Source organism: Carlito syrichta, unplaced genomic scaffold (assembly GCF_000164805.1).
Source record: "Carlito syrichta isolate Samal-C Ts95f unplaced genomic scaffold, Tarsius_syrichta-2.0.1 Scaffold306243, whole genome shotgun sequence".
Lineage (NCBI taxonomy): Eukaryota > Metazoa > Chordata > Mammalia > Primates > Tarsiidae > Carlito > Carlito syrichta.
The window spans coordinates 214,890-239,192 of NW_007250339.1; the positions used below are offsets into that span (position 1 = coordinate 214,890).

Here is a 24,303-nt window from a genome sequence, read left to right on the forward strand (position 1 = left end):
TCTGTGTGTGTGTGTGCGTGTGTGTGTGTGTGTGTGTGCGCGCGCGCGCGCCAAGCGGGGGGCGAGGGCCGTGCAGTAAGGGAGAGGGCCCCTCCGTGGCCACTTGGCTGACTCCGCAGCGCTCTGACCCCTCTTCGGCCTCCCACCCCCACCCCGCAGACGGCCTTCTTAAACTCTCTGGCTTCTGCTTTCATTTTATTTCAGACCACGTAGGGCGCTGACTGGAAGCGGTGAAACAATTCAGGTTTTCTAGGGAGATTGAGCAAAAACCTTAGTGGGGGGTGAAAGTAGGGTGGTAATCGAGACTCTGCCAGAAAACAAAACACCCCCCCCCCCCAAAAAATCAGTTTCTGAGGACGATGGGGTTCGGTTCGATCCCGTGGTTTTTGTTTGGCTTTGCTTTCTTGGTATATCATCCTACAGATAAGAGGGTAATATAAATACTTGGGAAGATTGAGAAATTGCTGAAGAGTAGTAAGGGCAGGGGGGAAAAAAAAAACCAGTCGGAAGAAGCTGGTTATATAATGCGCGATGTGGCTAACAAGAAAGGCAAGCTATTTTTATTTTGTTTACCGTATGCTGTGCAGTAGGGACTCCTCCAAACTGGTTCTGTCCCTGAAGAGATTCTTAGCTTTCCTGTGAGATCCGCAGGATACAATTAGCAAAATTAGAAGACCCTATTACACCCACAGATAAAAACTAATGCCTTAGAGTGGCATCCTCCCTGCACATCCTGTCGTGCATGCACGGGAATGTGTGTATGCAAATAAGTTCTCCTTTGGCAATCTAGTAGTCACATCTCAGTGACATTTGTGTTTTATAATGCAGACTGTTCTTAATATTTAAACATCATCCATCGTTCCATATCGCACACAGCAGTGGGTAGTTACTTGGTGGTTATTTTTAGGCATAGCTAGTTACTTTTTCAACTAAGCCTTTTCTGTTTGGGTTTCTAAGGAACCCCTGCAGTTCCTAGAAGCTCCTGTTAAGCCCACCCTCTGGTTTATGAGGTGGGCAAAAGGTAGTTTGATACTTGAGCAGTTTTGGGAATGAACCTTGCCGGAGGAAACCACCAGGGAGGAGATGGAGAAAATCCTGCACATAAACTCTTGGAAAGGGATTGCACCATAAAACGACTAGCACTGTGGCATTTAATCTCCTCTGATTGCCCTCTAACTGTGCATGCATCAGTCAATATTTTAGCAGCTTCACAAGTAAATGGGCTTGAATGCCACCTCTGCATAAAGCAGAGGTTGAAGGGCTCCCCTGAACCTCCTGAGTGCCGGTCTTTCACATCATGTAGATACGTGTCAGTGGTGTAGGTTTTCTGTGCTCTTACTCCAGCCCCGATCACTCATGTAATTAGATCAGGCTGCCATGGCAACAGACAGTGTTTCTCGTCCATTCAGGTGGGTTTGTCTTGTGCCTGAACTACTCCAAGTGTTTTATGCACAGCATTTGTACTGCCCAAGCCAGACGAGAAACTTCACTGTTTCAATTGCATCTTCTTTCAGTCATTTGGACAGGAGACACTAAATGAGGCATCTAACTACTCAACTTTTATAAAGGAGACCAACAAGCTGTTCTTACTTGGTGCAGTATGTAAATGCTTCTCCCCAGACAGTGAAAGGAACCTGACAATCCTGCTGGTGTTTATTGTGAACAGATCAACAAGTATTTGGTACTTGTTAGAAACCTTTCAGAGCTTTCTAAAGCAACATTTCTTTTGCAGCCTGGTGCCTTTGGCCTTGCAGGCACTTAACCCTTTCAAGTGGAAAGAGTGCTCGTCTTTCAGAACCGGCATTGCCCATCGTAATGGCTGGCTTTCTAAAGGGTTTTACTCAGAGGAAATAACTTTTTCAGGAAGTATATTCCCATTGCCACATTTTAAAATTTCACAGCACAAACTGGTACTGACAGTAGGCAGACATTCCGAATGTGTTCATTCTTAATTTGGATCTGTTGGCTGTGATCTTCAATGATCTTTGGTAGTAAGTTAAAAGTTTTGTTTTGTTTTGTTTTTCCTCAGTTAATGGAGAGAGGATAAAGGCCTATAGCTAGAAGACTGATAATGCGTGGTGCTCTTGCACACTAAACAACTTGTACTCTATTTTTGGATATAATTTAATGAGCAGTTAGAAGGCAGTATCCTGGTCTTTGCATTAGGGCACCACTTATTAAGCCTGCTAAGCAAAGAAAAATAATACTATGGCAAAAAGAGAAAAAAGTGGCTTTAGTTGCTGAAGCTCTGCACTGCTTAGGGAACTCAACTAAGGGGAGGAGTATTTTAATAACCCTAATATTTGAAAGCAAAGATAATTGAGAATAATAATGTCTTGGTTTAGTTGTGACCCTGCCTGTCAGTGTACAGTTTCATGATCCAATAGCTAAACTGGTAATTTTTTTTTCCCCCAGGACTAGGATTGAAAGAGTTACTTAACTCTCCTCATAGGGGGTTTGAGACTTACTACCCTTTAGTCAGTCTATGCAGTTGGTAAATTCATTGTGGCCTGGTCAATTGAAGCTGTGTTGTGGTTAAAACGAGCTATTATTTCTGGTAGATAAACAGATGAGAAGCACAGAAGTTTTAAGTTTTATGCTGTGCTTTGGAGGTCTGGGATTCTATCTTGCCCCATACAGAAAAATGCTTAACTTGCAGTGAAGTGTGAGCATATATTTTTCAGTGCACAAACAAGTTCATGCTAAGATAAGTCCGAAAACTGCACTTTATTGGGAACCGTGTATGACAATATTTTCCTTTCTGGATTTTGTTTTAAGAGGATTTGGTAAACGAAGTGATACTTTATCAGAAATATTGTAACTAGTCTTCAGGGCCTCTGAATTATCTTTTATTTTTAGAGAACGATTAAACAAAAACTCTTTAGCTACCAGATTATATGTCAAATGCCTGTAGATGGGCCTTAAGTTTCGGCATACCTAACTCAGTTGTCTGGGATTCATGGAGCCCATGTTAAGAGGTTATCAAAATATTAGTAAACATTTCTGTGACTTGTTTTTGTTGTCATTGTAGAGTTCAGGGATTCACATTCCTTTTGTATAATGTTGTGCCTTTATTTTTTTCCATGCTGAAATGTCAAGTGGGTTTTGCTTTTGCACATACCTCGAATGACAGTTTCTGATGACTAAAACTGTAGCACCTGTTTTATTGTTTTCTGTTAAAAGGCAATAAACATATTTTACTAAAACTCTGAAACTCACATAAGTAGCTAAAGTGGGAGAGAATGCTAAATTCTTTATACTATAGTTATCTGAAAGTAACACATAGTTTAAAATCTGAAAAGCTTAAATACTTGCACAGGAAAAGTGACATAGCAAGACAGCTATGATAGCAAGATAAGCTATCGTTTTTAGGGGAGAGACGGATTATGTGACTTCTGTTGCTTTATATTTTCAGAGTAATTCAATAGTTTGAATGATTGGTTTCTGCGAGAGATTTAGATCTGTGCTGTTTAATTGCTTCAAATAATAGATTTAGTTGGTCATATTTCCAAGGTTTTCAGAAGCAGGCCTTCTTTATTTTGTAAAAGCATTGAAAACAATAACTTCTAGAAATCCCAATAGTGATAATTTCTGTTCTAGAATATTACATATAGGACTTTTTTTTACTAGATTAAAAAAATTTTAGTCATCAATTACACTGTTCACATTTTATGTTCATTTAATTTAGTTTAATAAAATAAATGTACACATCCAAAATTTCTTTAAGAAGCAGTGTAAGTATATAGGGTGCTAGTTTTACAGAATTTTTAAAATGTTGACTGAAAGAGCTGCAGTTATCAAAGTTTTAAAAAATACATAAGGGCTTAAATTTACAGAAGTAATAAAAAGAATGTTTTGGCTAAATCTATTTGTGGAAACAGTTTTGATTTTTTTCTCCTTTCATAATTACCAATGTAGTAATATATTTTATAATTCTCATAAATTTGAACTTTTCAGGCTATTATACTCTAAATATTTGTACTATGTATTCCTATTATCCCAAATGTACTAAAATGTGTTTAGAATTATTATAGACAAAAAGCAACAAGCATTATATTTTGTTTGACATATTCCATGTTAACAGAAATGTTTCATTGATTTTTCTATAACTTATAATGCATCCTGTTTGTGGAGTAATGAAAATGTAATGATAATTGCCATAATGTAAGCAAAAATGATATTCTACCTGAAAATTACTTTTCAGAAAATTCAGTGTAGTGTAATCAGAATTTGAGACTTAAGGCAGAGGTTGCCCCTGATGATGGTGTTTTGATTTGGGCTAACAGAAACTCTTTTTTTCCACCAAGGTGCCCTTTAACATAGCAAGTTTCGAATGAGTTACTTAGCAGAAGTTTTTAGTAATGATTATTGTAGCTGTTAACCTATAAGCACTTATGCTTCTAACGTTCAAGGAAAATGTATTATTCTGTTACTGTGTATGCAGATCTTACTTTATTGTACCCTTAGTTTTAGTCCCCTCTCCCACATTATCTCATGGTATGTACTGATCATCATATCAGTTTTATTTAGGCTACTTTTCTTGGTAATCTTCCACTATTCATAGTATTGTATTATGCTGCTTCTACTATTAATAGTATTGTATTGTGTTTTTAAGGTATAGAATGTTCATTTTATGTGCTTATTACTGTATAAAGCATTCTATGCCTTACTATATGTTATATGTTGTTCGTATGTTTTGGCAAAGAATCATGCTGCTTTAGTTTTATTCTTGTGTTTCTTCCCTCCAGTGGAATACAAGTAGTATAAACTCTATTATCTTAACTAGTGTAGCAACACTAGTACTTTTGAAATAAGAAGGCATACCAATGTGAGAGTAAATTAATCTTTTACAGCATTTGCATCATGTTTGACTGTCCTCTGCACTTCAGCAGGATAGGAGGAGGCTGTAATTTGGACTCTATAAAACCTTATCTGCCAGGTGATATGTAAATAGGATTGTGTGCGCATACATTGATATACAACCAAACACTCTCCCATACCCTGAGCTTAGAGCACCGTCTGCAAATCCACGGTATCTGTACCTCGTTTGAAAATCAAGTATTTTGGTGCTTCAGTTGAGATGTTACTAGATAAAATCAAGACCTCCCCTCCCCTGAAAAAGAAGTACTGTGTAAAATTAAATATAATTTTGTGAATTGTGTTTCACTTGGTCACTCTTAGTATTTGTAACTCAACAAGCTTCTTGGTGGAAAGACAGTGTCTTCTAAGGATTTAAAACGGCTTACCTCACCTTTCTTTTCTATACACACAGTTTACATGTGAGGAGACCAAGGACTACAAAAATGACTTCTTTTGCATGTCAGCCCCAGGCATGCAATCAATGCTTAAATAAATGCTTGGTGAATGGATTAGTTAGAAGTAAGAATATTTTGGCTACTGTTCATTACTTTGAAAAGTGCTGGAAAGAAATGGAAGTTATTTTCCTTTCCAGCTGGGCTGTGCTCTTAAAAATAGTGAGTGTGTATGGATGAAAAGAATCATGACTACCGAGATGTGTTGCCATGTACCCAAGGATAATTGGCTCGCTTACCTGTTTACAGATTATTCACATTGGAGATCATATTCGTAGCTCCAGAATAGTTTATTTCTGACACCCAATATAATCCTGGGCCTTCTTCTTCCTACTGTTACCTGGCGTGAGCTTAGGAAACCCAAGCTAAATTTAAAATCAGCCTAAACAAATATGCAGATCAGCTCCAGTAATCTAAGACTGAAAATCAGTCCAGCATTTAGTAGTTTGGGGATTATTTTATAGTAACTGTGCTACTGATTTTTTTCTGTTTAATGTGAATAACTGGGAATTACCAGTATTTAAAAATATAGTTTTAACAGATAGATCTAAAAAAGTATATTAGCAGATCAAGTCCTCAACTTCTTCCATTTCTATGCGTAGGTGTTTACCTCACAAAAACTACTACAAGCACCAAGCTCCCTGATGGAAAGGTATATGGAAGATTCATTCATTCTTTCTTTCATTCATCCATTCACACATTCACTCATTCATCATACAATGGATAATTTTTACTTAATCATGTGCAAGGCATCGTGGCAAAATGAAAATGAAATAGATATACATTCAATAATTAAATAAAGTTTAGTGGAAAGTCCAGTGAATATGCATACACTGTTAACATTTTTTTTCTTTCTTTTATACTTTTTTCTATCCCGTTGGACTGGGATGCTAATAGCTGTGCTCTTTCATGATGGTCTTGCAAGTTGCATGTTGATAGATAATATATGCCACATTAAAATTAGGTTTTGGCTCAATTAGTGTTCAATCCATGCCCATTTTCACCTGATATTCCTTGTGATTGCCAGCATGTGTTTATCAGATGGTTGACTAGAACCACTGGAGAAAAGAATGATAGTGGTTGGCTCACATGGGAAGACCAACTTCTTAATTTGATGGAAAAGACGAACTTTTTTGTATTTTGGCCTCCCTCTGAGCCCTGTTGAATAAAACCAGACCTGCCTTTTGAACTGGCAGGTATTTGTGTAATTCTCATACAACAGAATGCCAAATGTGATGTTCTTAAAATTCGTATTTCAGTGCATAGACACTTAAGGGGAACTTATTTTTTAAAGCAGTGTATTCTGTTTTTCATTTTTGGATTTCCTCTCCTGCACTCCCTGGACCATTGCAGGAGCATCGTGCATCAAGTCACCAAGGTGGTCCATTCAAGCCGCAGACTTGCTTGTCATCCTTGTTCAACAGTTTCCTCCTCTACTGCCACTACCAGGAAGTGCATCACATGTCAGGTGAGAGTTTTGCAACGCTCTGTGTTTTCCATCTGAGGATAAAGTCTAGCCTGGAAAATTGCCTTTTAGCCATACTTAGCACTTTATTGACTGTTGAATATAATTTTCTTTACAAATTATATTGTGTGGGAAATTGAGAAATTGCCAAGATAGTTTTTTGGAAAACTTGCATTAAGGTATCTATCTTTTTGGTTTAATTTATTTGGTTCCTGAAGAAATTCATTTGACTTTGTGATGATTGCTTATTGCTGTTTGGGGCTTGATCTGGAGCATTTTGTCACTGTTCCTTAATGTAATTAAGAATTCTGTGCAGCCAGTTATCTTAAGTCACATTTTAGGCTTTTGTTATAGTATAATACATGCATAGTGAAACAGAGACCTGTTTGTTTAGTGGCAATGAGTATTTGTTGAATCTTGAATTTCTTTGTGTCTGTTTGGATTTTACAACTTCCTGATTTCCTCATGTACAGTAAATTTTTCTGACCTGAAAAGTCATGCAGACACAGAGTGTATGCAAGGGTGATGACTCATGGTTCTCTGCTGGAGAGGGCAAGAGGATATTGCCTCAATTGAAATCATGAGAGACATGGAAGTTTATTAGAACTTGGGGCATTAAGGGACTGGGAAAGAAGGGGTTGGATGTAGCAGCTAAAGGATATTGTGAAATAGAAAATAGGGGATCAATTTCTATTTGTCTTGGAAGCAGTCCTGCTTAAAGCTGTGAAGATAGACTAGATCAGAGGTTCCAGAGCCTGTGTGGACAACAGAATCACCTGGAGAGCTTAAAAAATAGAGCATGAGCCTCCACCCTAGACCTCCTGAATCAAAATAGTCCATACTGGTCTCCTGGAATCATTGATCTTCCAGGTACCGATGCCTCACAGGTTTGGGTTGGATGGTCTCTGGGCAGCTCTTCCAAAATACTGTTCTATTTCCTTACTTCGTGAGTACAGTCTACTTTTACCAAACCTCATATCCAAAAATCTGGAGTTTCAAAAACTCATTTTGTCAAGGGGTGGATATTTGCTTTATCAAAATGTTCATTTAAAAAATGATTGACTGAATTTCTTTAAAGAAAGAGCTCCCTCTCTACAGGTAAGAACCAGTGTTTAAGTTAAATATGAATTCCATGGCATCTGAGATGAGATTGCTGAGCTGTGTAACCAGTGGGTCTGGACTTAAAAATCTGGAGCTGCCACTCTGATCTTGAGTGGTCCTATATCTTTTCCAGGCTTCAGTTTGTTTGTATGTAAGATGGAGATATCAGAACTTTCTTATAAGTCATTTGTGGGGGCGGAGTGAAATAATATATGTACAGTGGATAGAATAGTGCCTAGCATACGGTTTGTAATCTATTAACATAGGTTATCATTGTTAGCATGTTGCTTATCTCTTGACAGGGCGGTTGTAATGGTTGTGTTTTGTGATGGTTACTCCTGGACCATACATGACTAGGAACAAGTAAATATACCTGGACCTTGGTCTTTGAACCAGGCCTGTTAGACATCTGTAGCTGTGCAAAGCCAGTGAGCCTTTTATTTATTTTTCTGAATTTTAAATTCTGAATTTATCACAACTCTCTTACTGTGATAGGATACATATATATTACTTTTTTTTAGATGGTTGTAGGATGAACTGATGAATTGCATGCATAAATGGAGTTATTTGTGGTCTGAATAAAAACAAACAAAAACCTGAGGGACTGAAGTATTATGCCTCAGACAGAGTAGCCAGAAAGTCCTAGTGGGGGACAAGGTGGAGGGAGGGCTTTTCACAAATATTACATCCTTGTAGAATATGGAACTGGGTTTCTCACATCTTATTGGCTGTAGATTAGAGACGTGTTCTTTAAGTGGAGATAGAATAACCTGAAGTTACATGCAAAGGTAAGCCTCTTAAGATCTACAAGTGTTAGCTGAATGGAAAGGGTGGGGTATCTTACTGCTACTTTAGCTCAGTGATGTTACCCGTTTTAACAATTATGTTCTAAGCAGAAAATCCTTGCATTTAGATTTTTGGGGAAAGATTTTAATTGCACATGGGGTAAGAACATATGCAATTTTTTAACCTGTGGAGTTTAAAGAGAATCATTTGTGCTAAGAGAAATGTCTTAAGAATTGTATTGTGAAAAAACAGACAGTAAAAAGTCATATGTCTTGGTTAATCTATACAGCTTATTGAGAAGAGACCCAGGCTTTTATAGTACATTAGGCAAGTCTAAATGTCTTATGAATACTCATATTGTATTACTGACAAAGTAGTGCAAAATCACCTTGAATTTTAAGCAGTTGACATTTTCTATGATTGCACTTAAAGGAAGCTTATAAGCATTATCTAAACATTTTGCATCAATAATGGCCTCATTACAGTCCTCACGATTGATGGCTAAACGTGGGCAGAGAAATAGTATTTGTGTTGCACTCTGTTATATTCATTCACTTTTTTTTAAAACCTAGGTTACAATTATTTCTGGTTCTACTTATTTTATAAATATGATATAGCTGTAGCAAGTTACGACCTAACTTGTTCACAGTCACTATTTATGTAAAGAAGTGATTCATTCATTTATTCATTGTGAATTTTTTTTAAACTACTGCATGGTGCTGGGAGAATAAAAATGAATAAGAGCTACCGGAAGGAGGTTATACTCTTCATGGTCAGGCAGGGAAAAGAAGAAATGCTCAGAAATAATGAATACAAACAGAATAAGATTCTGACAGTGTTCTAACAGTGAAGGAATTCGGAAGCCTGATGCTGAGTAGGAGTGATCAGGAAAGACACTGAGGAGGAGGGATCACTTGAATTGAGCTCTGCCGACTGGATTGCATTTCGGTGGGAAGAGATGGATAGAACACAGGGAAGGCCGTTTAAGTGGCCGGGACATAAAGAAGTTCATGGTATGTAACTGACCAGGTCATTTTGCCTAAAGCATAGGTGCTGGTGGATGTCTTAGTTTCTCGAGTCAGGTAAGCAGTAGAGAGTGTGAGAATAATACTGCTGAGAGATCAGGTTTGGAGACAAATTTGGAGGAGTTACTGGCATGGAAGTGATCTTTAAAACTGGGCTTTGGGTTCTTAGATGCCCGGCAAAAAGTTTGACACACCAGAGGAGATGACTAAATTCAGGGATGACATCAGCCAGTGTAGAATATGTAGAGAAAAAGTAAGAGGCAGCAGAGAGTGGCTTGAATGTTGGTGTGGCCCAGGCTTCGTGTATTCCTGCTTTGTGTCTTGGGGTGAAGGAGGGTGGGTGGGTGGAGAGGTTGGGTGATATATGGGTGGATCATGGGGGGTCTTCCACAGAAGCTCAGGCTCCTCAGAAGCTCAATGCTGAACTGCAGCTCAGTGAAATCTTGTTGAAACGTTTATTTCTTTAAGATCTTTTTTAAAAAATAGGAACTCGAGCTAATTTTAGCTAAATCTAATGTGTGTGTGTATGAAAATGAATGCTGCTTTTGAAATTCAGTGCATGCGGTATCTCTTTTCATTTAAACAAATGATCCTTCTATTTTTCTCTAAACAGTTTTATTAAGATTTTCAGTGAAGCCCTGTACATATTAACAACAATTCCAGTGTTTCCTTTGATCTTTTCCACCATTGATTTATTCATCTCATGTGATATGCGTAAATCACAATGTGCCATCTACTTGACTCTGTAGCAATTGTTCATTTGTGGCAATTCATTTACTGTACTTTGATAAATTACATTAATATGGGTGTATTTTATAACTTTGGAGGATTCCTGGAGGGTTTCTGCAGACCCTTTTAAAAGTGATACACACACACACACACACACACACACACACACATTCCTTGTATATCTAGTTGTTAGACACATCTCTTTGAACAATTTGGCTTCCCATTTATACTTTATAGAAAATAAAGAATTGGTGAGCCTTGGCTCTGGGGAGAAGGTTAGCCTAAGACTTCATGGATCAAGTGAAAGGGAGGTTGGGAATGATCTGGTTACATTTCTGTTAGTGAGCAGTCTGTTTTAATGTAATTAGGGAAAATTTGTGGATTACTTAAGATTTGTTTTTGTTAACCTGAGCTGTTTAGATGGGCTATCTGTATAGCACAAAATGGCTGTTTTCCTCTAATGAAGGTAGAAACTTAACCTAACTTTCAACAAAGATAAGGTTAGGAGAGGAGTGAGAGGAATGGAGAAAACAGCTCCATGGGCAGACTGTTTTGTCTTCAATTATTTAATGAATGTCTATTGTATGAAAGGCAGTGAGGCCCTTGTAGAGCCTATGGAAATGATCAGTAGTTCATATGTTCTGATCCGAGTATGAACTCATTCAACCTTACTGCAGTCCTTTGAGGCAGGCACCTTTTTTATCTCCACGTTACAGGTGAGGTAACTGTGGTACACAGAGAGGGTAGGTCACTTGCCAAAGTTTGCCCAGTTATTAAGTAGTAGAGACATGCCTGGATCTCAGCCTAATAGCCCTTAGTTCTGTTCTTAAGAAACCTGTAGTTGAGTGGAGAAGGCAAGACATACCCAGGAGTAATATTGAAAGAATCATAACTCAGGTACAACATAGGCTAGATGGTCAGGACCAGGGAAGGGTTTTTGGGTGACAAGCCTTCTTTTTTGATGCCTACTTGCTTGTTCAGAGTCACAGGTGAGCGTTCTGATCCGGGCTGTCCCATACCAACTGTCTTTGTGGGTTTTTCTTCTCTTTCACTCGTCCTCATACCTCCCCAAGATTCCTATGCACTTTCAATAATTATTAATTGAAGAAAATGATGACAGTGGCAATATGCTTATCTGTTTCAGGGGATTGGCTTAGGTTGGCTCCAAATGTTGTTTGGCATCAGGAACCCCAGTGAGACGATGAACTTTTGACTCTTAAAAGAACTTCACTGGGTCATTGCTCAGCTTGCAAGATTTGGCAGATATGAACTATTTATCTCTCCAGCGTGATAGGTGGTGGTGTGGCGCTGGATGCAAGCTCAAAGAACAAAACGTGCAGCGAAAGGAGGTCACGCTTTAGTCAGGGTGGCCATGAGGAGACTCAGAACTGCCATCTACTCCTGCCCCTGCCCCGCCCAGACTCGTTTTCTGTCCTTTACTGGAACAGTGAATGAATCTGAGCTCATTCATGTCAAAATGATAGAGAGGAAAGATCACTTTTCTCTTCACCGGCTCAGGGAAGGCCAGATTTTCTTACATTGAGTAAAAATTACCGAGGATTGTTATTTTTTGTCTTCCGAGGCAATGTCTCTGGCTTTACAGACACATGGAAATTGAAAAGAGGGCTCAAGAATTACTATCCATGTCCTAGCCCTGCAGCCCCAGTCTCCATCACAGCTGTACTCGTATGTGATGCATTTTTTATTTACAGATTAGTAGGCTCTGACTCTGACATATGACTAACCGGGAAGCTCCTCCCTACAACAGTTGTATGTCATCTGCTTCAGAGAACTAATTGCTTGGCAATTCCCCTTTGGTAATTCCCTCTTTATTTTCTGATGAGTTACTTAACAGCGATGGGCTTGTTGAGCAGAGCGTGGAGTTTAATGTGTGCTCCAGAAACTCCACTGTAGGCCTGTGGGATATGTTTTTCGAATTCTGTTTAGCTTTACTGAAGGAACACTGAAACCATTATATGGCCTGTTAATATTTCACTCAATACCAGATTAAACACTGAGCAGTGTGCAGTTTTCCAAAAGAAATCAAAACCAGGCTTCTTTTTTAAAATGTGCCCCTGTGCATTAGAAAATTATTAAAAAGGAATTTAATATTTATAGAATGTTTAATGTTCTTTTGAAATATGATTTTAAGATGGAGTAGCTATTCAGGCCTTGCAGAGTGAGTGTGGTGTGGTGGAAAACAGATGGACTGGAAGTTTGGAGGCCGAGTTTGTTTCCTGCCCTGCTACAGGGTGAGATGGGCTCCTCCCTCTACCTTGCTGGGCCTCAATTTCCCTGTCTGCACAAAACAAGGAGGTCAAAAGAAATGATCTCTCAGGCCCCTTCTCTCTCTGACATTGTCCAGGTCCATGAATAGATTTTATTGTAATTCTTCCTCTCGGCTCCCCCAAGACCTTTGTTTCTGTCAAACATCATTTGCTGTTGTTTGACTTTGCTAGCTTTTGTATTTAATTAGAATTTATATTTTAGCTATTATTATGTCGTTATTTATAGAATAAGTCATAAGCGGTGCTCAAAATCATTTATCACCCCATCTATATTAGTTTCGTACCTGAATACGCCCTCTGGTCCTTTGTACTGTTCCCGCAACCATGCCACGTCCATTTCTGGAGGTGGAATGTGTTATAACTGGAAAAAAGAAAATCTTTTCGCTAATTGTGGATTTTTTTTTTCTTTGCAAGAGGAGTGCAGAAGCTCTGCTTTTCTAAGCAGCAGTAGTATCAAGGGCCATATTCTGCTTTTAATTTGCAAGTAGAAGTCCTTTTGATGTCATTTGGTTTCACCTGCAAGTGCAGGTTTTAGTCTCTAGGTAATTCCTTTTTTCTTTTGCATCAACTTTTCCAATTAGTGTGTGCTGCATTACCTTGTCTTTTTGGTTAATTTATAAGCAGTTCATACTGATGTCTCTTGATTCATTGCAATTATTGATAGTTTCTTAAGGCGGCTAGTGCAAATAGAAGAGGTGACATTTGAAAGGTTTTTATTTTGTTTTGTTGTTTTAATCTGTTTGCTTCCCAGGCAGAGTGGGAGGGAAACCAGCAGTATTTATGGTGACTGAAAACGATGACTTTGAAGTTAGGGAGATTGAAGTTTGAATTCTGGCTCTGGCTCCTAGCTGTGTGACCCAGGTCACATTTTAAAAATCTGTGATCCTCAGTTTCTTCATCTGTTAAATGGAGACGATCACACCACCTATCTTACTGGATCATTGGAAGGATCAAATGTGCACTCACTATATATATGGTTTATGGTAGTATCTCAATTAGTGAAAGCAAATGCGTGTGTGTGTGTATGTATGTGTGTGTGTGTGCACACGCATACATATGGACATACACAGGAGATGGCATAGTATTTAAGAGGCAGAGAAAAAAAACAAAAACAAAAGGCAGTGCTGTGTTTGGGGTATAGTCAAGGTAGAAGGAGCTCCTCAGAGCAGCCATTTCTAGTGGGCAGAGTTTGAATCCTTTGAAACATGGGAAGAGGTAGATCCTTCCACTGATCTAAACATGATATTCTCCACAGGTCATTCTGCTCCACAGAGAAGGGTACTCACCACACATGACTGATAGAAATACTATGTTTTTAAATGTTTATTACCCAGACCTTACAGCAATAAAGGAAAGCCAATAAAAGAAAAAATTCCCTTTGATTTCATCATTCTCATCTGTAAATCAAGTTCACTTTTATGTGTTGTTTTTTAGTTCTTGGCAATGTAACATATATCTTTTTTTTTCAGTTCTGCGTTTCCCATTTAGCACAAACATTCTTATTTGCAGCCTAGATTGTACAATTGTCATTTGTAAGGATTACATAAGACCCTATCAGGTTGTTTTATCTTAATCTAAATTTCCTACCATTTTTGGATATTGAAGTTGTTTCTAGTTGTTTACTAAGTAAAGCTGCAGTGAGTATTGTTGCACACTTAAGTACTTACTTAGGACACACTCACATCAGAAGACTTATTACTAAGTTGAGGGGGCTTGCTCTGTTACTTTCTAAAAGATCTGTACCAATTTACATTGTTACTAATGATATGGGAATGTGTCTCCCTTCCACCTGGTTAATTGTGGGACTTGTTATTTTTTGGCTAATTTAATAGGCTCCTTGGTTTTAAAATTTGCATTCCTTTGATCCCTCTCAGAGATAGAACATTACCATCTATGCTTATTTACTAATTGTCCTTTTTACAATTAGCAAATGGGAGTCTTGATGTTTTCTAATCTATATGTATGAGGTCTTTATGTGTTCTAGATATTAATCTTTTTTTAAAAAATCCTATTTCCTGCGACTATTTCCCCAGTCCAATTTTCTTTCTTTTCAGTGATGATAACTTTTTGTTGTATGAAAGTTCAAGGTTTTTTGGGTTTTTAAAAATCAGTCTCTCTTTTCTTCTGATTATACCCAGGGCTAACCTAGAGGAAGAAATGAGATTACCACAGCTCAGATTCTGCACCAGGCTGGCCAATAGGCCAGCAGCTGGGTTTTTGTTGAGGACACTTGTCAATTTCTTCTGCTTACTACCTGCCATGGGAACTGTTCCCTGTTAAATCCTTGTGCTTTCTATTTCCGAGAGCCCATTTCCCCTTCTCCTCCCACCTGCTCTTCACTCTTTGATTCTTGCCCTTTTTGTGCCAGTTTCCTGACTGTGGCATCCCCTCTGCCTGGCACTGGGATCCTCTGTCCTCCATTGCTGACCTGTGTGTGGTGGGTGGAAAGATGACTGGCAACTTCCCTCACTTGGGCCTAGAGAGATCAGTGAGGAGTTTCAGGACTGGCCAAAGTCTAGCCATTATCCAATGATCCTGGATTGGGGTCTTTACACCTTCTATCATGTAGTCCTGCTGGCTAGCGGCCGCCCTGCTAAGAAATGGGCTCCTTACCTTTTATTTTCATCTATGTTGGAACTAGAGAGGCATGATGCTATTCTGTTTACCTTCCTGTTGTAGTTCTTCCCTGGAGATAGCTTTTGGGGTGGGAGATTGGGAGCAGTTTCCTAGGTATTGAGGTTTGGGTATGGTCTCAAAGTCTAAACTTGGGTGAGTGACTCCACTGGTCTGGGGTGGTTTGGCATGTGATGTATCTCCTAAATAGCTTCTCTAGATGTACTGTTGTTCTGGTCCAACTCGTTTTCCTCTCAGAAGCCAAAGTGAACATTTGTTATTAGAAATCTGCTTACATCTCTTTTCCTTAACCCGCTCCTTGGTTTTTCATGGCCCTTTGCATAAAGTCCAGAATCCTTCACCTGGCTCAGTAGGTTTGGGGATCCGTGCTTACCTTTCCAGCCTTATCACACACATGTTGTCCTGTATTTGCTCCATATTGGTCTTACAGCATTTCTTTCTTCGAGGACCATACTCCCTCTTTTGTCACAGCTTTTAGGCATGCTGTTTGACCTCCTTAGAATGCAGCTTCTCCCTCCCTCCGAGTCTGGTTAATTTTCCCTCGTTCTTAAAACCACAGCTTAGAGTCTCTTCTTCACAGAAACCTTGGACTAGGCTATTTGCTGCCTGTTCTGGTCTCCCATAGTACCCTATTCTTCCCCTTTTATAACACTTTGTAAACCCCTTTCCCAGCTCAGAGATAGGAGGGACATCCCTCCTACCCCCTTCCAGGCATGTGGCAAATAGTAAACCTGCAATAAATGCAAGCATTTCCCTTAGACATTTATTTTTTTGTTACAAATTGGATATCATTCCATCTACTAATATGAACCATGACTCACTGTGGTCAGGAACCAGCATGGGGTCCAGTGGGCCAGAGTGGTGGCAAAAGCTATGGCACCTGTTTGTTCGAGAGACTTTATGCATCACACAATGGATGATAAAGGTGATTAAAATGTGCAAGAAGCCTGTGATAAGGAGAAATAAAGGCCCAAAGATGAATTTTTCTGGAATAAAAGCTATATGTAATAGAATGATGGATTTGCTCAGTGATATTTAAGTGTTATATAGTACTGCACTTATAACCATGCAAAACGCTATTATCATTGAAATTCAATACAGGGGAAATGGCTTTGTTTCTGAATGTCTAAAACTCTTTCTTTGTGTGGGAAAAAACCCTATTGAATTTCAACTACATGAGGATCCTTAGAAGCACAACTGTTGTGTTGAATGAATGAATGAATTTGAGGTTCACATTCCTAACATTCATCTTCTGTCCTTGATCAGTCTCCCCCAAGCACTCTTGTGACCCTGCTTTCTAATTCAGGTGAAAGTTCTTGGCAAGATAAATATCCTGAGTAGATGATTGTATCTGGAAGAGAGTAACTCTAGGGTTCGGAGTGAGGTTGGCCATGCTTAGGTAAAGTACCATGTAGAAAGAGGAACCATTTGAAGGGGTTAGTGAGACCCTGAAACCCATCTCTACATAACCCTACCCATCAGGAATGAGACCAACAGGGCAGAAGGTCTATCTAAAGATGATATCTGTGCCTCTTTGAGTTGGCCAGACAGGAGGCCATCCACCTCCTCTATGTTGCATATGGCTTCATTTAGAAGTTGATGTTAGGTGAGGACACCTTTTCCATGTAGGGGGTGTCCATTTGTGGATGTTGGTGTGAGGGACCACGTGGTAGACCATATGTCAAGACCTGATACAGGTTCTGACAGGTTTAGAAATGTCTGCCATTAGAAACGGAGGTCCTGGGCCCTTAATCTGCTATAGTGCCTCTCTCTGTAGGAGAGTACCCCACGTCCCATTTTACCTTGCTGTTCTCTGGCTGGTTCCAAGTGGGGGCAGAAAGGACTCTGGGTGAGTTTTGTTTTGATGACTCTTCCTCTGTTCCAGGTTCTATTTCCAGTTCACCTCTGGAGCTGCCAGGTCACTGCAACCCAGACTAGGAGAGGCATGACCCCAGGCTACGGCTTTTATTGGGAGACAGCCTTTATAAAAGGAGCCCCGAAAGAATATTCTCCCCTGATCTAATGCTTTTCAAAGGATAGCAGTTTGTTTGGGTTATTTCTTTTACAAGTGGTCATAGGCCTCTAAGACAAGTTTATCTATTATTGTATTAACAGAAGAAAAAAATGATGTTTCTTTATTTTAAAATCTTCTTCCATACAATTTTGCTTTCTATTGAGTTCAAAGGAAATTTAGGGAAGGCATCTAAGCCTGGATTTTGGTGTTTTATTTTGGCTTTATTTTTCTATTTAAGCCTATGTAACCCTTTGTACCTTTCTCTATGCTTCAGAAGGAACAGGTTGTGTTTTTTTCCCATCTCAACATCATCCAAATGAACATTACTATTTTAACAATCTGTGTAAACAGATACAAAAAGAGGAAGACTACTTTCTTTAATTTTCCTCTCAGTGAGCTGCAAATCTATTTTGGTCATCCTAGAGATTAGACTAGGAGAATGTGAACAATAAGCAACCTTAAAATGAGGAAAAGTATTTCTGAGTGTGACCTTGAAATACAGGTCTCATCAGTAGTATATAAGCCTTTTCCAGACTAAATTCTAGAAGTCACAGTTCATATGGTCTTAAAGTCCTGGAGGGAGGGTTATTAATCTATGGAAATGAACAAACACTAGCTATCTGTGCAGAGAACATTTGGTGACCTGATTAATCACAAAGTTTCTGACTATAAATGGTGCAATTTACTCTTTGCCCTGAAGTCTCAGGAAATAGTTTTCTTAAACTTTTTTTTAAAGTTTCTCATTTTGAATGTCCAGGATCTTCAAAGACTTAACTGGGATGAAGGTCCTATGTTTCCTGTTTCTCTTATTGGACTAGTCAGTCTACCCTATCTCTTGACGGTGTTTTACAGTCTGAGCCTATGATTTAGTAACTATAACCTTAAAAACCACAGTTATCTAGACTATGTACAGTGGTTAGTGTGTCATGGGTCTGCTTCAACTGATTTAGTACATCAACTGATTTAGTACTGATTTAGAATCCAGGATGCCTTGGATAAATTGTTTCAGTGGATAGTCATAATGACCCCTTGAATGAGAGTATTTTCATTTTCTAGGGGAGAAGACAGAAGCTAAGAGGTTGTGTGCTTGACTCGGTTCCAAAGGGTAGAAATGCATGTAGCCTGTGATGTATCCCTGACTTGTAATTCAGTTCTTTTCTCCATCACCTTATACAGCCAAGATACCCCAGGAATTATGCCACTGTATCTCATTTGCTGTATCCCTAATGAGTTTTCAAGGTATGAAATCAGGCTTCTCTCAAGTCTTAAAGTGAATCAGATTCTAGGTTGTTTCTGCAGCTACCAACATGATCACCACTAAATTACTTCTTCAAAGAAAGAAAAGACTTCATAACAGTATACATGCTTCTGACATCAAGCAATGGACAATGTTTTTTTTACTAAAATATTAGCCCCTAGATGTTGTAGAACAGAAGATAATTATCTTGTAAGGGACTCAGGTTTTTTGCAGGTACAAATGTCTTGCATGGCAGGCATAAGGCTGATTCACAGGTGCATGGATGACCTTTCCCTAACCTCTTAGGTAACATCCAGCAGAAAGACAGCAGAGACCTACTGATAGGGAAATGATCTGACTGTGCTGTCTTCCCATATTTGTAGGAAAGGACTTCTCAGAGAAGTGGCATCAGATTTCAAGATTCCATACATGAGATCTATTTATTTCCTGGTGTTTTTAACCTTGCTGACACAGATATATTAAAGGAAATCCAGCTCCAGAAGCTCAACATTAAAGGTGCATGGCCTCAAAAGGAAAGCAACTATCTATCCATCAAGTTTAGGCTTAGGCACTACAAAAGCATCTAACATCTAAATTTATCATGAAGTGTTTCACAGGGTAACTAGGAATTGCATGTATTCAAGGGACTGGACTCTTGCATTTCTTCACCCTTCAGTGCCATCTCAAAATTGCTGTGGTGGACCAGCTGGATTAAGTGTTTCTCTTAGGTATCCCCCTCAATCTCTTTACAGCTTTTCCCCCAGGAAGCTCAGAGATACAGCCTGGCGGGGAGTTTTTCTTGGTGATGGAGTAGCTAAGAATGTTTCTCTCTAACAGGTCACAGAACAGAAAGTGCTGGTGGACATCTCTTCTTGCCCCAAGATCTCCGTTGGAAGTCCCCGGGACTTGGTGTCTTTGCCGTTCAAAGTATTTATGAACTCGCCAGGAGGCATAATGTGTCACCATTTTATTTTGGGCCACCCTAGAGGATGACACCCAGCTTCAGAGACCTCCTCTTGGACGACATCCCCGAGAACCCATGTTTTAGCTCTGCCATTGTCTGAAGTCTGTTTCTGACTGGGTTTGAGCTGGTGCAGGCTTAGTCACTAATAGCCAGGACACTGTCGAATGTTCTGCCTGATCAGCTTGCAGCTACACACCTTTTGTCACTTACAGAGCAGCAACTCCTTCTTGAGCTCTTGGGGAGTCTTTACACAAATACGATAGAAAAAAAAGACACCAATCCATTCTTTCCATCTTGGCGTTTGCCCACAGGCATAGTCCTGGGATGACCTGGAGTAGAGGCAGTAGAGGATAAATTCATCTTGCACAGACTTGTTTGTGCTAGTTCTAGCCTGTCTTTCGCCACAGATCTAGCTTTTAAATACTCAAGTGATTGGTTTTGTGTAGGAATGTGTGGATTGTTGGATTGGAAGAATTTTTCTCCCTGGATTTCTGGTGTTTATATAAGCAGATATTTTTTAAAACCGTGCTATCACTGATTTAAATAACAGGGCTTATTTTTTAAAATTATGAGTGTTTCAAGGGGGTACTGGATAAAAATGCCAGTTTTTTCTTGCTTTATTACAAGTTGTGATACAACCAAAAGGTATATATTAATGTTTTGTCAGGAAAGGGTAAAAACAGAAAATTTACAACAAAGACAAAGTATAATAGAACAAGTACAAACAGAAGCTGACAAACATATGCCCCTTGTTGGGAGTTCAGCCCATGGAATGTTATGTAGGACAAAAGGAATGGAAGAGATATTTCAGTAACATTTTGTTCTCAGTCAAAAACCTTCTGAAATATAAATCTGCTGTGTATTGGAGAATGGATACAGCAATTGATTCAAGTTGAATAGCTTTCATTTAACTAGAGTATCCCACAGAAAGCAGTTCTTGTTCTGACAACCATATTTTTGCTTTCTTTGACTTACAGCAAATTGAATTCATGTTTACATATCTTATAGGATTGTTTTATGGACAAAGATATAGGTCAAATCCCATCACTGTAGCTAATGTTACAACCAGTAGAAGCATTTCTAAATGAAATACTTCTAAGCCACTGCCAGTGCTTGCAGTAATAATACTAGGTTGATATTATGAAGCCATTTGCAACTATAAATAATTCAATCATAGATGTGCTTTTTTAAAAATTCTGTTTCTTAAAAAAATTCTACTCTTTTGCCAATACACACACTCATACACATACTTCACCTATTTGCATAATAGAGAAAAGGGAATATGAATATGTATATAATAGAAGTCATCTTTGTTTTGGACTTTCTGGAACAGATTGCTTTTTTTTTCTTCTCATTATACCTTCCTGAATTACTTCCAATTATTGAAATTCCATAATTACCCACAAATATGAATGTGCTCTCTGCCATGTCAACCAACCCAGCTGAAAGCTAATAGCCAGTGTTAGTAGCTTAAGGAGCTGAACTTCAGAATTAAGAGCTCCCTGCAAAGGGTGTTCATTTTCATTCTCCATTTCTACACTCCTCTTCAGGGAGAAAGTAGTTGCTTATTGTTTTGTTTTGCTGTATTAAATCCCCAGATCATTCTGGCATTGATCCTAGATTCATTGCAAATGTAATTTTTAGCAATAACTATTCCTCCTGAAATGTTTTGGCTCTTTGTGGCCTATGTGGTTCAGTAGGCTCTGAGGTTTTCCAAGTACATTAAGCACTTAAATACACAATGTCTTAAAATTTTAGGATTATTGATCAAGAGAAAGCTTCTCTAGGAATCAGGGTCTGTTAGATTTTTCCCTAGTCTGTCTTCAAGGTTCTTAACTAGATATGCCATATATTTTACTTCCTTTCTGTGATTATACTATTTTGCTACTTGGGTTTATTGTTTTCTTACTTGGAAACTAATTTTTTTTAAATAATATACAGCCCTTAAAAATCAAAAACCTGTTCCAACCTGTTTCTTCTTTATACCTTGACCATCTTTTCACTGTTATTGCTGAGCCATCATTTCTCTTTCTACTTTGCTTCTGGGATTTCATCTTGCTCAGCTAAAATTCTGGTGTGTGATTCTGAATACTATGGCTTGAGTTTCCTGACCAACTTCTTGCATCTGAGTGAGTCCATTTCCTGTGCTTCAGGCTGCTGGCATTCATTCACTACTCCCAGTCAAAACTGAAACTTCTTGTGCTAATAAGATGCTTATTCCTTACAATACTGTTCATTCTTCCTCTCTATTTCTTGCTCCATTGTCACTGCTCAAAGAGGAGAATCTATTTGTCATTAAGAAATTTATTTTGGTGTCGCTTACTAAAGATCTCTTGGATTTTTCTGTTGTCCATGCACTCTGCAGCTCTAAACTGCAACAGTCATCAACTGGTATTTGACAAATGAGTTGTCCTTACACATGGTTTATGATATTACACTGGCTGTTTAAAAATAATTAAGCTTCTCTCTATATTCTTTGCTGTGGGTCAGGAACTTTACTTGCTTTGCCATCCAACACAGAAGTTAATCACAAATGGGTCCTCTGAACCAAATAATTAAAAATAGAGCAAAGTTTCTGAACCAGGCGGTTGGCAGAAACGTCTGTACTTCCATCTGTGCATGGTTAGGAAAATATTTCATGATATTTAAATAGCATCAGCTTTGCTCTCTTTTGTGTGAGAGTGTGTCTGTGTGTCTATGTGTAATTCATTGCTCTGAAGGTTTGTTTGACTGTCAGCTAATCTTATTTTTTAAAAAGTCACTGGCAAAAAAAATAAAAAAAAAAAAGGAAAACAAATCCAGATGTTTTATGCATCCATTATTTGTTGGTCAGTTTCTGTGAAGGAGCAATGGTCTTGCTTTTGCTTTTCTCTCTTAACTGAAAGTTTTTCTCTTAGCATTTGCCTCAGAAAATTAAAGAACATTGCATTTTGGCTTTGAAATCTTTATGTCTCTTGCTTTTCTTACAGGTAACCTTTGCTAATGGCTATTAGGAGCTGTTCTTATATACCTGAAATGCTGATAAGTCTATTTCAGTTTGAAATGTGGCATATTAGGAGTTTCTGCTCTCTGGAAAGGGAGTTTATACTGGGAATATGCATCAAACCCATAAACACTTAGTGCTGTAAGTGCAGACACATAAATGACTGGTTTTGAGAGGAATTTAATCCTTCAACTTGAATTTGTCTTTGTTCTTATCAGTAATTGGTATCACATAAGATAAGTTCAATTTTGGCCAGTTTTACAGCTGTGATATGAGTTTAGGTTTACAAGGTATAAATTGCTACATAACAAAAAGATTATTCTCTTCTGGTATTCTTCTTTTGTGATGATTTATTTTTACTCCTGAAAACCTCTTTATTTTAAGGTTGATTTTTGTCTCCCAGGAGAGCTGCTTTATTAGGTAACAACTAAAGCCCGATAACTACATTTAAGGGAGATTAGGAACTATTAAAGGGGAAAATAAAAAATAAAATATCTTAGTTTCATTCTTCTGACTCTAAAACATGTATTTCTCAGAGTTGTCAGTTTTTTTGACGTTTCCAGAAACTTAGAAGGTATGCATATTCTTAATATTATGAGACTAGAATTAGACACTGAAATTAAGAGCTGTGGATTGACTGTGCTTACATTAATTGAGATTAAGGAAAGAGGAATAGCTTCAATAGATTTCATTATTCATGTAGTAGTGAATTCTTGAGTTTAGCTATGAATATCAGCTATAGTTTATGGTAGTCTGATTATTTAGGCAATTTATCATTCATGAAATTTAAAATCAGAAGAGTTCTTAAGCATCTTTTTGTCCTACCTCTTCATTTCACACTCAATTCTATTAATTTTTTACAAACCTACTACTTGCAAGGCACTGTGCTAAAGGTGAATGATAAAGTTGAATAAATTGTGGCCCATGGTTTCAGACAAATTAATCTTTGATTACTCTTTGATTTCCTTTTCTGTATTACTTGGGGGACAGCTCTAGAAAAGAGATGAGTGGATTTTGCAAATTATTATTCTTGCTGTGAGATATTAGAATTTAACGAATTTTGTGAACTCTTAAATACACATAAAGGTAAATGGTAGATGTCTTTATTCTTGGAGTTACTGCTGGAATTTACTTGTAGTCTGTGTCTCAAGACAGAGTTCTGGTCTTCTCTCCTACATGACAACTAACTCACTAATATTAATAAATGAGTCTCTTCTGGAAAGGTGCCTGGATATGCACATTCTTCACACTTTTCTTATGGAACCGTTAGATTTGTTCCTACCATTTCTTTGGACATCCTCTAGATATCAACATAGGGAGCTTTGCTTAAAAAAGCAAAATTTGGTTGCTGATATTTTTATTCCATAGATCATTGTTAATAAATATTTATGTACCAGATTCGTGATCGAAAGCACAAGAAACACTGTGCACACTCAAGAAAGGTTACAATGCAAGGAGCATATTCTTTTAATAATAATAATGGCTGGCTGGCATTTTGAGGATTTAGGATGTGTCAGTCACTGAACTAATCACTTAATCCTCACAGTCAACCTAGATAGGTCGTTATTATCTCCACTTTACAGATAAGATAACTGGGTTAGTAGCTTGTCCAAGGTTGCAGAGCTATAGTAACTGGGGAACCAAAGCTCAGTGTATGCCATCTTCACCTCAGACCCAGTGCTGTTCACTAATTACATGTTATGGCTTTCCACCCGGGTCATTGTGGGACATGCAAAATTGTTTTCACTAAATACTGAGTACAAAA

The 24,303-nt window shown here is 38.3% G+C and overlaps 1 protein-coding gene across 1 annotated transcript in view; it reads left to right on the forward strand.

Annotated features, from left to right (window-relative positions):
- Positions 1-24,303, forward strand: part of LOC103265271 — a 155,513-nt gene that overhangs the window by 1,853 nt on the left and 129,357 nt on the right. The window contains exon 3 of the mRNA XM_008062972.2: positions 6,666-6,780. Within this exon, the coding sequence (XP_008061163.1) occupies positions 6,666-6,780 (115 nt within the window). The remainder of the gene's footprint in view (positions 1-6,665; positions 6,781-24,303) is intronic.